Below are 16,372 nucleotides of genomic sequence, written 5' to 3'. Positions count from 1 at the left end.
CAGGGGCTGAGGAAGGAGAACCTGGGGAATTACTGAGAGTAGAAAGATAGTTTAATGGGAATGGAATTTTACACGGAGAAGGTGAAAGAGCCTGGAGATGGATACAGTGGCGACAGGTGTATAACAAGGTGAGCGTACTTCATGTCACAGAACTGTTTGCCTAAATTGGTAAAAAGTAATAATGAAAATTCATTTCTGAGATGAATAGCTACTAAGAAAAAAGGTCATAACAAACACATAAAAAATTTAAAAAATTTAAATAAAAACATCACAAAATCCAGAAAAAAAAAAATTTTATATTAACAAACTGCCTGATACAACTCCATAATACCTTTTCCTTACATTTTTGTTTCATAACCTTCAATTATCTCTTTATATGACAAAAATGTATCTCATTTTCTGTACAAAGAATAGAAAGGTAATTTAGTCTTCCAGGATAGTTGAGAAAAATTTGTTTTTGTTATTCACAATGAGGTGCCTAAAACTTCACATACCCTTGAAGTACTGCTTCACATCTGTGCCTGACTAACAGGATTCTAATCATTTTTATTTTGTATTATTCCCATGAAAACATGATGTGGTTTTAAGTGTATATAAGGCATTCTTAGATCTCTTCCTTAGAGGAAAAAACTTTCTGCCTTGATTAGGATAAGGATCAAATTCTCTGTTTACAATTTTATATATTGGTGATTGAAAAAAATTTTTGACAATTTACTCTGTCTCTACATTTCATAATCTCTTTCTTTTCACAACCCAGCAATTTCTGAAGCTGGGAGCCACTAGGACACTTTGCACTTTGGGTTCTGCATGTTTGTTTTGACATAGTGTGTGCTATACTAATAGCTCACAATAAAGTATCAATATATGGAAATGACCATGAATCACATAAATCTATCCCATCAAACCCAAACTGACGTTCAACATTCCCTTATCTGGATCTCAAAATACCTGCAGCTTGTTTAACATTTGACACAGGAAATATAATGATGGTAAGATCTCAAAGTGTAATTGTGGTTAAATTCTTCTGTAAATTTTATGTGAACATATGACTACCTGAAGACATTGCTAGGGCCCTTCAGATCTTGGAAGTGGATTAAAGGAAATGGAGTGTCTGAAACTTCAGCATAACACAGAACCATCATCTCTGTCCAGCCTCAGCATTTTTGTTCTCAAGGTGGACAAGGCTAGTCCCTCAGAGAGTTATGAAGTACTGAGGCAAGGGCAACAATAGAAACCAAGTAGACATTAAAAACACATGAACAAAAGACATAAAACAGGCTGGATCAAGGAAGGCTGCGGAGTGAAGAATTCAGCTAACTTGTGCTGGCCTGTACTAGGACAGCATGGCCCTATTTCAAGCCTTTTAGCTCCACTTTCAGAAAATTAGCACTAAGTACCTCTATTCTATATCCTGTCCACCTGCCTTGTCCTGCCCAAATGAGCATGAAAGATCTGTTTAGAGTTATGATTGGAACACATATTTTACCAGAACTGAAAAGATTAAAACAAAGACTGACATGACAGAAGCAAGAAATAAAATAGGCTAAAACTTCCTAAGGGAAGAGCGTCATGCTTTCAATGAACTTTATGTCTCTTCAAGAGGAATAAGGCGCATGGTATTGAGGGGATGTTCGATAAGATGGATGAACTGCAACCAGGAACTCAGAGGTACCGTGGAGCCTCCTGCACGACCACCGTAAGCTGGGACTTATAGCCCAGATTTCAGAGATGGAAGAGTGCCTGTAGCTGAGCTACAGATCTTGGGCTCAGTGTAAACCTAGATGATACTCCAAAATAAATATCAAATCTGTTGTGTTTATCAGGGAGGGAGTGGTCTATAAAACAACAATAGGATTATCGATAAACCAAATATGTAACGGATAAAAACATGCAGATTCCAATCATGCCATGAAGAGAAGTTAAATTTACTCAAGTGCTGAAGAATATTGGCTTATAGAGAATCAACTACTAACCAGAAAAAAGTTATGAGATTGATCTTAAAGACTGGGGAAAGATACACGTCATGTACCAGGTTGTAGAGTGAGCTTGAAACATTCTACTGCCTCCAGGACACACCCCACAGGTTGACCTTTGGCCCATGAGGAGTCTGCCTGGCCCCTCATAGCAACAAAGTGGGTCCTTGTTCCTCCCTGGAATTCTTTAATTGGCATTGATCTTCTGATCAGTAACCTCAGCCCAGTGAGATCATATGTCTCTTCTCTTTATTTTAGCACGCAACTCTGAAAACCGGGGGAAAAAAAGATAAAATGATGAATTAATTGTAATGATAACATCAATTAAAATGAGAGTATTAACAGGTTTGTACTAGGTTTAGAAATTATTTAGTCATTGGACTAATCTATGAAATATTACCTTTAAGGTGCTTGAAATAATGAACAGAACCTGACATTTTACAGTAGTTACATATATTGCCAAGGTCCAGCCCCGGGGATCCTGGGTAATTTGAAGCGGGGTTGGAGCTGGCATCCTAGGAAAGAACCTTTTTAATTACAGATATAAAGAGAGATTAGAAAAGGATAGCATAGTAGGAAATATTAGTGGAGAAAAAGAGGCTGAATAACTTTGTTTACGTGGGATACCAATAAAGCTGCGAGACAAGAAGCTTGCACCAACTACGTAGGCCACCGGCGTCCACTTGTATAGTGGAGGGTGCCCCACCTTGGGCTCCCTCTCACGTGGAACTTAAATGCCAGGGCAAAATTAGCAGGCTTGGCGAGCACCCATGCTCCAGATGGGAATTCAACCAGAAAAATGGAGAACAAGAAAGAATGACACAGAGGAATCAGTCTTTCCAGAAACTGATCCGTTTTCTTTATTTTCAGGTTTGCTTATATACCTTTTTTTACACATAGAGACAAATGGAAATTTTAAAGTCATGCACGGGTCAGCAGTCCTGATCTTTATCAAAATCAGGTGCTTCATATAAATGTATACAAAAAGGTCTTAGGGGTTTTAGATCATCTTCTGGCCATGAGGCCTGCTGACATTTTATGATCCTTTCTTTCTGATAATGGTCAGTCAACCAGAAACTTATTTTCTAGGGGTGATTTTTCTTAAATCCAGGCACCACCCTCTGAAGGTACCAGATAAAGTTTCATTCCTATAGGGTGCGGGTGTAGTGGGTTACAATTAAGAAAGGAATTTACTTAGTCTAAGGTTAACATGATTAGTCTTAAATGTTAATACTTATTTCTTCTATATGCTAGTTATATTCATTATAAGAGCAGGGAATATGGAGACTTAGCAGCAAATATTGGCCCAACAAATGAAAAACCCTTCACCAATATAACTCCTAATCAACCCACTATACTAACAATTTCTGACCTCCTAAAAGAATCTGCCTTTAGTAAGTCTAAAACATCTCATGCCCCTCACGGTTGGGAGGTTATAAACAATCACATGTGCCCGGACGAACCCATAGAGGCAGGCTAGATAACCTTCAGAGGAGTTCGTAAGTTGAAACACTCTTGTCACGCCCGGGAATTTGTATTAACTGGAGCTGTAGGTTAACTCCTTCTCCGAGAGAGGTGATGGGGGAGAGTGCCCTGTAAAGTCAGAGGTGTAGGTGAGAGCATAAAACAGTAATGTAGGCAGACTCTGGTTTTGGGGGTAGATGCTCGGGAACAGGGGGTTTCCTGAGGCTCGATTCCACCTTTGCCTATGCCGAAGCCTCCTTCCTCATGACCTTTGCCATGGGGGGAGTTTCTCACTCTGGCTCCCAGCAATATATGAGACTTTTGATTTCCGAGGTTTAGGACAACCTTCTTAAGTTTGTACAGTATTTAAATTTTTAAGAGAAGATAACTTAGTAATGCGTATATTTGACTTATTTCTTTTATCCGAGTTACTTTATGAGAAAAGCCCATCCCCCACTCCAATCCAGCATTTACTTGTTAAGTGTATAAAAGACCAACATGTTAGACATTTGAGATGCTTGACAGACTCCATAGACTAAACCTATATTGATATATTTTAAAATGTTTAAAAGGATTTCATTAAGCAGGCCTATTAATTTCACTAATTGTTTAGAGGAATTAACATTGGACTGAATCTGCATCAATGATTAAATATAAGTAATAACTTGTATTTCCCATCTAAATTTCCAGATTTATAAATTTTTGTTTGCTAAATGCTAAAGCTTCAGAAATGGAATTAAAAGACGCTTACTCCTTGGAAGGAAAGTTATGACCAACCTAGATAGCATATTCAAAAGCAGAGACATTACTTTGCCAACAAGGTCCATCTAGTCAAGGCTATGGTTTTTCCAGGTGTCATGGATGGATGTGAGAGTTGGACTGTGAAGAAAGCTAGGCTCTGAAGAATTGATGCTTTTGAACTGTGGTGTCGGAGAAAGACTCTTGAGAGTCCCTTGGACTGCAAGGAGATCCAACCAGTCCATTCTAAAGGAGATCAGTCCTGGATGTTCTTTGGAAGGACTGATGCTGAAGCTGAAACTCCAATACTTTGGCCACCTCATGAAAAGAGTTGACTCATTGGAAAAGACTCTGATGCTGGGAGGGATTGGGGGCAGGAGGAGAAGGGGACGACAGAGGATGAGATGGCTGGATGGCATCACCGACTCCATGGACGTTAGTTTGAGTGAACTCCTGGAGTTGGTGATGGACAGGGAGGCCTGGTGTGCTGCGGTTCATGTGGTTGCAGAGTCGGACGTGACTGAGGGACTGCACTGAACTGAACTGAAAGCTTTAGAAAAGCTTATTTTTAAACTTGGCAGCTTTAATACATTAAACTGCAATTAAAACCTATATAGAACTGCAGATGACACCACCCTTATGGCAGAAAACTAAAACCTAAAGAGCCTCTTGATGAAAGTGAAAGAGGAGAATGAAAAAGTTGGCTTAAAGCTCAACATTCAGAAAACTAAGACCATGGCATTTGGTCCCATCAGTTCATGGCAAATAGATGGGGAAAGAATGGAAATAGCCACAGAGTTTATTTTGCAGGGCTCCAAAATCACTCAGGTGGCAACTGCAGCCATGAAATTAAAAGACACTTGCTCCTTGGAAGAAGAGCTATGACCAATCTAGACAGCATATTAAAAAGCAGAGATATTACTTGTCAACAAATGTCTGTCTAGTCAAGGCTATGGCTTTTCTAGTAAACATGTATGGATGTGAGCATTGGACTATAAAGACAGTTGAGCACAGAAGAATTGATGCTTTGGAACTGTGGTGTTGGAGAAGACCCTTTAGAGTCCTTTGGACTGCAAAGAGATCCAACCAGTCCATCCTAAAGGTAATCAGTCCTGAGTGTTCATTGGAAGGACTGATGCTGAAGATGAAGCTCCAATACTTTGGCCACCTGATGCAAAGAGCTGACTCATTGGAAAAGACTCTGATGCTGGGAAAGACTGAAGGCAGGAGAAGAAGGGGATAACAGAGGATCAGATGGTTGGATGGCATCACCGACTCAATGGACATGGGTTGAGTAAACTCTGGGAGTTGGTGATGGGCAGTGAGGCCTGGTGTGCTGTAGTCCATGGGGTGGCAAAGAGTCGGACACGACTGAGCAACTGAACTGAACTGAACTCAGAGAAAAGAGTAGGGAACAAAGTCTTAACCGGAAAGAATGAAACCTTGAAACAGATTCTGGATAAAGGCTGAAGAACTTCAAATACAAGAATGGTGTAAGCTTGGACCCAGGAGACAGCAAACCTCCAGGCTCTAGGGTCAGCAAGACAAGCAGTGAGCTCAGTCGGCTCAATGGTGGGGGTCCTACCTGTTTGCTCAGGAGCCCCAGTACCTATGGGGATCTTTTCTAAATGTTGACGTAAACCAAAGGGACTGCCCGCTATTTCCCCATGAAAAAAGGAAAACAAAAGTTTATTTAAGATCAGCAGAGAATTGTAGTTCGGGGTCTGCAGCCTTGGTGAGCCATGTTCAAGTCAGCCCCAACCCCCTCATCCCCTACCCCCAACCCCGCCCTCGACCCGCATGGCAAGGGAAGAAGGCTTTTACGGGGAGGGCAAGGAAGATAGGAGGCTCCAGGAAACAGAACCCACTGCTCTCCACCGACCGGGTCCTCGTCAGGGAAGGTAGGTCTTTGGCTCCACTTCTTGCCGGGCTCTGCTGTGGTCACAGGACGCGAGAGCACCCTATTCTGGTCTCAGGACTCCATTCTGGTGAGGTTTCTGTTTACTAGCTTTTCGGAATAGACATAGAGGGTTATAGTGTTTGAAATGTTGGAACCAAAGGAATCACTTCAAGCGCAGAGGTGGCATCAGTTAGTCAGGGCCACGTTTGACCTATTCCACCCTGCTGGAGGCTCCGTGGCAAGAATCCTCCTGCCAAAGCAGGAGATGCAGGTTAGACCCCTGGGTTGGGAAGAGCCCCTGGAGAAGGAATACAACTTTTGCATTATTCAGGAATGGACTGACTATGGTCTTTTCAGCAGTGTATCAGGTTCTTATTTCTTTGCATCACTGACAACTCTGTGTATTATTTTAAAAATATTTACCAATATTATATGCAAAGAATCAGAGAACATTGGTAAAGCTATACTGCTTTGTTGATTAAGACTGAGGTTTTTTTTAACACATTTGTCAATTATTTGTCTTCTAAAGAAGACATTTCCCCTTCTAAAGAAGACAAATAATTTCATTATAATTTTTTGTTATTGTTGTTTTAGGTTATTTCTCAGTGTATGCTTTGGTATTTGAGAAAAAGTTCTTCTCCTACCATATATTTAAATATTTTCTTATTTTTTTTATTTTCTTATTTTTATAGCATATTATTTCATTGAAAAATCTAATCCATCTCAGGTTTATTACGGTGTATGAGTGAGACACACCAAAGTAACTAATTTTCTAACTAATTTTTTCTGAGTAACTAAACATTATTTCTGCCTGGTATGCTTGTTTGTTTTTGCTGGCAGAGGGATAATTCATGAGCTATACTGGAAATACACTGTTATTCTAAGGACCTGCTATAAAAAATGAGGCACAAAAGCAAAAATAAATGTTAAGAAGTGAGAAAAAAAGAGGCCTGGAGTCCGTGGTAGCTCAGTTATTTCTTTATAGTTTAGGGCAAGGATCTCGTCCTGGGGTCCAGGATTGACTTTGTTATGAGGAACCAAAGAAGGTCATGAGTCCCTAAATACTCTAGAAATCTACGTCAGATTTCACATATATAGGATTCTTTTCATTTTGTGGCCAGGTGGGGAGACGTTTCATAGCTTTACTCACATATTTATCGGAATCCACGATCACAACACAGGGAAGAACCAGTAAATACAGAACAGTCAGAATTACAAGAAAGGACAATTTTCTCCCTTGAGTTCTGTCACGAAATTAAGTCTTTCAACATTTCCCCCCTTCCCTTCCTTTGCCCTAATTCTCTTTGATGAATTGAATGCTTTCAGAGTTGTTTGGCTGAAGCTTATGGAAATGAGTAACTTAGAAAGCAGCTGGAGGTACCTGGACTCATTTTACCTAAAGGGTTTCATTAAAGCTCAGCGTGATGTTTATGAAGAGGGGGGTCCTAAGACAAAAGACACCAGGGAGTAGAAGCACCTTTCTACTTTGAACCTCCTGCTGAGCCCATCAGCCGCCACTGTTATTCTGGATGGTTAGAAGCCCCGCAGGTTTGGCATAAAGAAAGTCAGCGGCCAAACATGGCGGAAGAGACAGAGAATCCTTGCAGGACGTTCAAATCCTCCACCTAAGTTGGCAACAAAGGGAGAGGGCGCAACACAGGAACGTGAGTCGAAGGAGCACCCGAGCTGCCTGCTTAGCTGATCCGATGTCTCGTCCACGTGCCTCCTCTCAGCAGCTGCTTTATCGGCTACTTCAGAGAAACGTGGGCCGCTCCCATAATGCACCTGGCGCGTTCTGCCAAATGTGTGAAATTCTGGCAGAAGCCAAGTAACCGGGAACCACGCTTTCCAACTGGCATTTAGCTAAGGCATAAGGTTTGATGACCATCATATATCTTCTGTCACTTCTTTGCCCTTTCCGTGCTAAGACTTACAGACGTATTTAAATCCTGGAATCCATTTTTGACTTTCTTTAAAAAAAGTGGGTCATCAAATCAGGTCCTTTTCTTATCGTCGCCATGAGATTTATTTTTAAATTGTTCAATTTATTTTCAGAAAATACGTTCAAGTGTTGTAGGTCCTGAGCCTCTTTCGCAAGGGTATTTCTTAAAATCATACTCTTTCTTTGGCCCTCATGATGACCTTTGATAACTTTAGATGAAAATTTTATCAAGCCCGTTTCAGGCCTTCTCAATATCTGGCAAATACATATTAACACACACAGTCAGAGTAGGTTTGCAAAGAAAGTATTTAATTCTTTAGAATGCTTATGGGGGCTGAGTTAAATGAAGTGCTCCTTGGCCCTTCCATTTTTAATAAAGATTCACTTAAATTCTGGGCTCCAAATAAAAATTTCCAAAAATGTCTCCTAGGATTTTTAAGTACAAAGATGTCTCCTAGGATCTTTATTGCCCTCAGAGCAATAAAGAATCTGGTTTGTCTTTTTAACCATGATTACAGTTGTGAGAAGTTTTGACTGACTCTGTGACATTAGACAAGACTGGAACATGGGAATGGATGTGGGTTTTGATTGCCATTATGATTTCTCAGAGAAGAGAAAGTAAAGAAAACACAAAACTAAATGCTGGACACAAGATCTGTAGAATTCTGAGTGTATATATGGCTTCAGAAAGAACCGACTTCAGGTTAAGTACACACCAGAATAAAAGATTATGTGATGTTTCTGTACAATTCTAAGTCAAGTGATTCCTTCATTATTTTCAAAAATAACTCACAGGTGACTTTTCTTCCAAATTTGACATACAGAGTCTTCATATAAGGTAACTAGTTATAATGATGGAACAACCCCATTGGCCTTGCTATCGGGTGAAGGAATAACCAGAAGTGTCAGTTCTTAAATGAGATGCATCGTTTTCATAACAGAGCACACAAACGGTAGCAATGTTGGGCCATTTATTTGACCATAATAGAAAATCCAGTTGTCATTTTAGCTGCATATTTGTCTTCAAGCGTAAGCAAATGAATTCTTAACATTTCATCTCAAGCTGCTCTTAGGTCATTATATTTGAGTAATAGACCTGATATCGCATCAGAATAATGTTGCAAATGAAAGCATTTAAGATTCTTGAATGTAAATGGAGTAGCACCTAATGCCATTTAAACGTATAGTACGTAATAGACGAGAAGAAAGGGATAAAATTATTTTTCGTCCAATTAAACTGAATAAAATGGGAAGGGATAAAGTCTTGAAGAAATCAAGTATGCCTTAATTGCAATGATAAGAAAGTCAATGCAACAGATTGAATTTAAGCACAAGTTTAGTGAACTTACAGATTACTGTTTGAGTTCAAGATAAGAAAAAGATTTTGCGTTCTGCAGAGTAAATTCGCAAGCAGGCTGTCTAGCTAGTATTGAAATAAACATATTTCTTAAAGCTTGTTTTGTTGGATTATGTCAGAAGCAGAGCTGTGCTTCTTGAGGGAAGGTGAGCTTCCTCTTGGGCCCGTCAGAATGAAGCTTTCACTGTCCTGCCCTTCAGAGGCTGGGGTGGTCGGTAGTTCTGCTTGATGCAGATTTCTTTATCGCCTTCAGCATTTGCTAGCAGACTGCGGAACTGCGCCAGCTTGGGGGAAGGATAACATGTTTAGAGAAGCAATAGCTCTTGATGTCACAGAGAACACTGTTTTTTTTTTTCTAATATGATTGATGCACTGTTATGTAGAAAATCAGGTTGAAGACTGCAATGGTTTCACTGATGGAAAGGGAGGAAGCCGAACAGTTCTTGCACATGTCTTTGCACCAAGCATTTGGCTTCAGTTATCAATGACTGACTGGATTAGCATTCCAGCTTTCTCACACTTGAGTAAGAGACTTCCTTGCTTGGAACCTCAGTTTCCATATGGTACTATTTCACTGTGTTTTGGTGAAGGCTAAATGGCTCAACAGAGATAAGGTTCTTAGTTGGCGTTTGGCATGTAGTATATGCTAAAGAAGTGTTAGCTCTTATACCAACAGGTCACACTGCAGGTTTGCTGTGAGACTTGACTGACAAAATGTATGTAAGGCACCTGATGAAAAGAGCTGCTCAATCAATGGCAGTTTTAATTATAATTATAAATGATAATTAATGAGATATTTTAGTGACTATTGAAGAGCTTAAGCTTTAAAAAAATGAAAAACCAACATCAACGATCAAGGTATGCCACTCAAGAGTCACAGTTCCCCAAAGAGGGTGGATTATCCCTTATTAAGGTGAAAAGAAGAGCGGGAATTCTGAACCTCTACATAAAGAAAAAAGTGCTTATAAGTACATTCTACTTTTTGGCTATTAATAGACCTGATGTCACTAATAAATCTTTCTCAGTTGAAAGGGGACTCTCCAAAATTGAATGGCAAGAATAATTTCCCTCAGTATGAATTGAACTGATATCCTGCCTTGCACTTCCGATTCCCCCGCACGCCCCTCTGATACGCTACCTGTTCCGCGCTCACACTGATGGTCTCTTTAAAGATGATCCAGGTGACACTCTCATGAAGAGGAGGGTGAGTCAGTGAACCAAAGTAGGCCCAGTAATCCGTGCATGAAGGCAAGAGGACAGAGGGGTCGAAATTTGTGAATGGAGCTTTCTTGTTCTGAAAGAAAACGATAAGCGATGTATCATGCCCTGATGTAAAATATTTACATCATTGCATATATGACATACATATTATTTGGTAGATAGGTCTTAGCAAAGAATTTGATCAATATTTCTACTGTATAGTATTTCATGACTGGTATGTTTGTGGGTGGTCAGCTGCCCATTAATGCAGGAGACACAGGTTTGATCCCTGGGTGGGGAAGATCCCCTGGAGAAGGACATGGCAACCCACTCCAGTATTCTTGCCTGAAGAATCCCATGGATGGAGGAGCCTGGTCAGCTACAATCCATGGGGTCACAAAGAATAGGATACCACTTAGTGACTAAACAATGACAACAGCGTGTTTGTAAATATAAACAGTGAAAGTGACAGATGACAGAAAATACACTACACTAGTTTTGTGACTGGTCTCTCTTCTTCCTTCCTCATTTGGCTAAGCATAAGCAAAGGCTTCTTCTTTACTGATTGGTCATTCATGTAGGGGTTATTGGTGCTGACCTCTTGAGCACTTAGAAATCTACACATAAGCTTATGGTCGTCACTCATAATCGTGGGTGTGCATCAGCAGGTTCATTTAAGGGCCAATTCTGTGGTGCTAGAGCAAGCATTTATCAAAAGGATAATCCACAGTTACTGGACCTGTGCCGTTCAAACCCATGTTGCTCTAGGGTCAACTGTACAAGCTTTTCTCTCTTGAAACTTCTAATGCATCTTTGGTTATGACCCATTTCCTTATTTGTAATAATTTGTTGTGTTTATATCCCCCCCCATCATCAACCTGCCAAAAATAACCTTTTTAGGTTGTTTTTTCCCCAAAGAATTCGTTTTTCACTTTATTAATAACATTTGACCTGCATTTATTCATTTTCTTTCTTATTTTATTAATGTTTTACTTCATCTTAATCATTTCCTTCTACTTTCTTTTCATGTATCATTTTTTACATTCTTGAGTTGAGTGCTTATTTATCTTTAAACTTTCTCACTTTATAAAAGTTTAATTTTTGGGGCCTCAACATGAACTGGATTTATTTTACATAAAGGTATGGTAGTTCTACAAAGTGTGAATGACAATGGCAAATCTCTGATACATCATTTAAGTCTTTATTATCAAAACGGTGAAGCTAAGAGTAAATATATCAGAACAATCCATCTTTTTCTAAGCTGACAGTGGGCACCATAGTTACGATGCATGAAACAGCTATGAAAACCATGCTTCTACAGGCTTCATCTTGCTGAAATAGATCAGTGGTAACTATGAAATACGAAACCAAAATAAATCACTGCGTCAGAGAGCTCAGAAACGAGGACCATGTAAGCAGTACCTTGATTTTCAGATTGATGGGTTTGCTGAGGACTTCCTACTCCTCATATCAAATATGCAATTAAATGATTTCTGAGGTTCTGTAGATTCTTGTTCTCTGATTTAAACTAACTTAATGAGTCTATTTACCTTAGTTTTAACTGTTTTTAGGGCATCAAGTACTTTCTGAAGGTTTGGATTGGCCTGACCCACCTGGAGATTAAAAAAATTAAGTGTGAGATAACAATTGTTAGCTAGTAAAATCGTATTTAGTTAATTTTTTAAAAATTAAACACAATAACTGAAGAAAAGATATACAAGTCAAAATACAGGCATTTAGCACAACTAAAATACAAAAGCAAGCCTCTTTGGTCTGTTCTATTAAAATTCTAATCAGTCAAATGAATGGTATGTTACAAGTGTTCAGTAAAGATTAACTAGAATTACTATAATTCCAAAAGTTAGTCACCCAAATATACTCCATTTAAGAGTAACTTCACTATAGGACTTTTCAGGGACTCTCCTACGGGAGATTTGAATCTTCCATATTAAATATCAAGTGAACTTTCTTTATGGGACAAAAGTCCTCTTCATATTTTTTTCCTGATGAAATATTAAATTGATAAACTCCTGACTCTGTGATGTAGAAAGTTTAGACGAAAAGTGAAAGATGAGCTGAAAAATAAAACAATTAGCCCACCATCAACACCTTCCCATTTCATCTCTGCCTGAAATGTCTTTCTCTCTTCACGAGGGGAAAGTCAAGCAAAGCAAACATATACGGGAGACCAGCTTGTTCACCTGCGCTTTCACTAGTAGAAGGAGACATTTCAAAAGCAGAGAGACGCCAACACCCGTCTGCTGTATTTCACCCTAGCTTGTGGTCTGATTGGTAAGGGAATAATTGTAGCAGAGCTCCGAGGCTCTCTAGGACTCACCTTCATCAAAACGCCGACAATCACCAAACCATCAGCCTGTGAGGCGGCATCAGCAAAGCTGGGGTACTTGGCAGAATTCCAGTGAACTAAATGAAGCTAAAACGCACAAGGTGATGGAGCAGTTATTCATACCACGGTGAAGGGAAAAGCAAGTTAGACCTTAACATGTGGGTCTATACAGCTATTTCTTGGCTTGGATAGATAAAACTTGTGTGACCCTTTATCCAGGGTATGGGAAGGGCTATGTTTGCACTCTTAAGAAGGGTTTTCTTAAGAAAATAGAGTTGAAGAGAGTGGGCACGTTGTAAATCCTGGAACCAGTAAGTAGAACTTCTTTTTCCCACAATATCATAACTATTCAATATTACTTCTTAAAACAAAACAAAACAGAAAAAACAGACACCTCTCTGTTTGGTGAGAGAAGATGAAGTATTTCCGGCTAACTAGTTTGGAGACAAAAACTGAAATAATTTTCTAGCTTGAGGTACCCGGTAACTTTGTGAGAAGGGGCTCCTGAGATGTCTGGAGTCTTGGCCAAGGGCAGGTTCTCCTGAGCAGATCCAGACACCTTTCAAGCCAACAGCCCCTGCCTAAGTTCTCTGTGAAACTCTAGACCTGTATATCCAAGGCCGTGTGCACGTCTTCCTGATTCTTTCCTGATATCTCCACATGGATGCCTGACATGCATCTCAAACTTAACACGGCCAAAGTAGCACTCTTGACTTTCTCTTTTCCAGACGCGTTTCATCTTCGCGCTTTAGCAAAAGGCATCACTTTCCCTCTAACTGCTCAACCGAACACTGCAGCCCTTATTCCTTTCTCACTTTTCTCCACTTACTGGCATCCATCCTTCCGCGCAGCGCATAGATGTTAGCCTTGCACTTAGTCCAGAGCTCTAAGGCTTCGCATAACTGCTGATTTTCCTCTGGGATGGCAAGTCAAAATGGCAGGATTTTGACTCGAATTATGGCTGAAATCAAATGCTACTCCTGAAAAAGTCTTTTTCTGACCACCTAATGTCAAGTGATCCCGGGTCGCTTCAATGACTGTATACCAAAGCCGTCCGCTTCCCCACCACCCACAGGTCTCCTCTCTGTCTCCGCTCTTTCTCCCCACCACTCCCCTGGTCTCCCTCCCACCCTCCCTCCTACCCTCTCTCACAAGCTGAACTTAGTGACTGAGAGCCTGTCACCTCCAACATGGATTAACCCACTTGCCTCAAATTAGATAAGACGTTCATTGATTCAGATTTCTTCAGATCAGTTCAGTTCAGTCACTCAGTCGTCTCCGACTATTTGCGACCCCATGAACCGCAGCACGCCAGGCCTCCCTGTCCATCACCAACTGCCGGCTTGCTTAGATACAGCCAAATATCCTCCCCCAGACATAATACTATTACTAATTTAGATTTTCACCCCATTTTGATTTCAGTCCACTTTCAATTTTATGAAAAATAAATAGGAAAAAACAAAACATTTAATAGATTTTCTGCACCACTGAAAGTTCCTAGCCTGGCTTTCTAGTGTAACATAAAGTAAGTTTTATTTGTATACTATTCCCAACTTTTCTATCAAAATGAATACGACACATAGTCTGTGCCCAACAATCCCTCTTACAAAAAATCTGTCCTACACAATTGCTTTCACCAGTGTAAGATATTTGTACAAATGTAGTTATTACCCATTCTTTTTTGTGAAGAAAAAAAAACACAACAGAATGAAATGGGAAAGGCATTGCAATTGTTCCTATGTAGGAATTAGTTAATAAATTCTAACATATGCACACATGGAAATACCGTGCAGACTTTAGGAATTCCTGCTGACATGGAACAATGACCATGATCATTGGTAAATGAAAAAAAAAAAAAGCATGTTGCAAAACTGTGTATTACAGATTCATTCTACAAGAGTAAAACAAAAAACCCAACCCCGTCTGCATCGGTACAAACTTATTGAACAGTCATGCATACAAAGAACAAAAGTTTTTTGGTTTCAGTCTCCATACCCCTGTTGAGAGTTTGATGCACATTTTCCTTGATTTTATCGTGGATATACGGGCAGAATATCTTGAACTGAATCACAGACTTCCATGTGGAGGCAAGTCAAGAGGCCAGAGGGTAGTGGCCTGCTGCCAGGGAGCCCCAACCCTCGTCTAGAGGATGCTACTCGTTGTGATGACTCCTGAGGTTAAACTGGCCCTCTTAGTAGAATCTTAATGGAGTGCCTCTGCCTGGCTATACCTCTGCTGCGGGAGTGCACCCTTGAACCTTTAAATGAGAAGAGAATGATGGTGTGTTTCCCTCTGGGGCTCAGAGTGTTAAGAGGAGAGCAGCAACTCCCCTTGAGGTTAGCCTGATGTCAGGCAGCAGTTTCTGAGACATTCTGAAATGAAAACACATTGGAGGCTCAGGAGTTTGACTGGCAAATTCACCCTGCCTCCCCTCACGTGAAAATTGTCCTCCCATTGGCCAAACACAATGTGTCACTGTTTAAGTTTAATGGAGCCTAGGAATTCTTTACAGACCGCAAAATGCTCATTCCTTTGGAGCTGTTGAAATTGTGTCTTAAGTGATAAGGGGCGCTTTCCTGGTGGTTTTAGACAGGTAAAGAATCTGCCTGCAATGCAAGGGACCCTGGTTTGATCCCTGAGTGGGGAAGATCCCTTAGAGAAGGGATAGGCCTGCCCACTCCAGTAGTCTTGCCTGGAGAATCCCATGGACAGAGGAGCCTGGCGGGCTACAGTCCCCGGGGTCACAAAGCGCTGGACATGACTGAGCGACTAACACACACCCCCGTGTTATGAGGGGCTACTTCTGGGAGGACTCTCGGCGTAGCTGCTCTCACTCGTTCAGCTGCATTACCTCTGCAGAAAATGGGGCTCCATCCACTAAGTGCTCAGAGCCACAGTCATCGGTGCTGCCCCAGTGAAAATGGAACTGACGCAGCCTGTAGCTCTCAGGTAGAGGGCCGCCTTTCAGCACTAGGAGAAAAAGGAAAGTGCTGTTAGTGTTACAGTCATGAGCTCCAGCTTGTCTTTGCGTTGAATACAAATTAGCATTAAATTGGGTCGAGTAGTAATGAAAATAAACCGTAGTCCAAAGTTCCCATCCTGTTGGTCTTTCCCCATGCCCACAATCATGGGCTCAGATGTGTGCCGCACCTTAAGATTGTGCGTGCCTTATGCGGTTCCCAGCACATGGGCTATAATTTTATCTTTTCCTGTTTTCAGGAAAACATATTGGAAGATGAGTGAATTATCGGATGAGAGGTCTTTCCTTGAACCTGCTTTAGTTTATAAGTTCATTCATTCTTTCAACAGACAGTAATGGACAGCATGCATTAAGATATCTAGCAATTTATTTTTAGTAACAAATCACTCTGCACATATCTTGTAACTGATCAAGATACAAGAGGGTATTCTGACAGCTTTGCTGACAATTCCTAGCCAGGGACGAAAAAAG

The 16,372-nt window shown here is 40.5% G+C and overlaps 1 protein-coding gene across 1 annotated transcript; it reads right to left on the bottom strand.

Annotated features, from left to right (window-relative positions):
• Positions 1-8,966: 8,966 nt before the first annotated feature.
• On the bottom strand, positions 8,967-16,053 carry LOC108635234 (carbonic anhydrase 1-like; the record flags this gene model as incomplete). The annotated part of the gene is made up of 5 exons (XM_018045477.1): positions 8,967-9,658; positions 10,513-10,668; positions 12,125-12,187; positions 12,913-13,008; positions 15,773-16,053. Coding segments are annotated over 5 exons (713 nt in total), but the record flags the coding sequence as incomplete, so codon positions are not given.
• Positions 16,054-16,372: the final 319 nt, after the last annotated feature.

Source organism: Capra hircus, unplaced genomic scaffold, assembly GCF_001704415.2.
Source record: "Capra hircus breed San Clemente unplaced genomic scaffold, ASM170441v1, whole genome shotgun sequence".
NCBI classification, from domain to species: Eukaryota; Metazoa; Chordata; class Mammalia; order Artiodactyla; family Bovidae; genus Capra; species Capra hircus.
The sequence above is the reverse complement of the archived record's forward strand: the minus strand, read 5'-3'. Positions and strand labels throughout refer to the sequence as shown.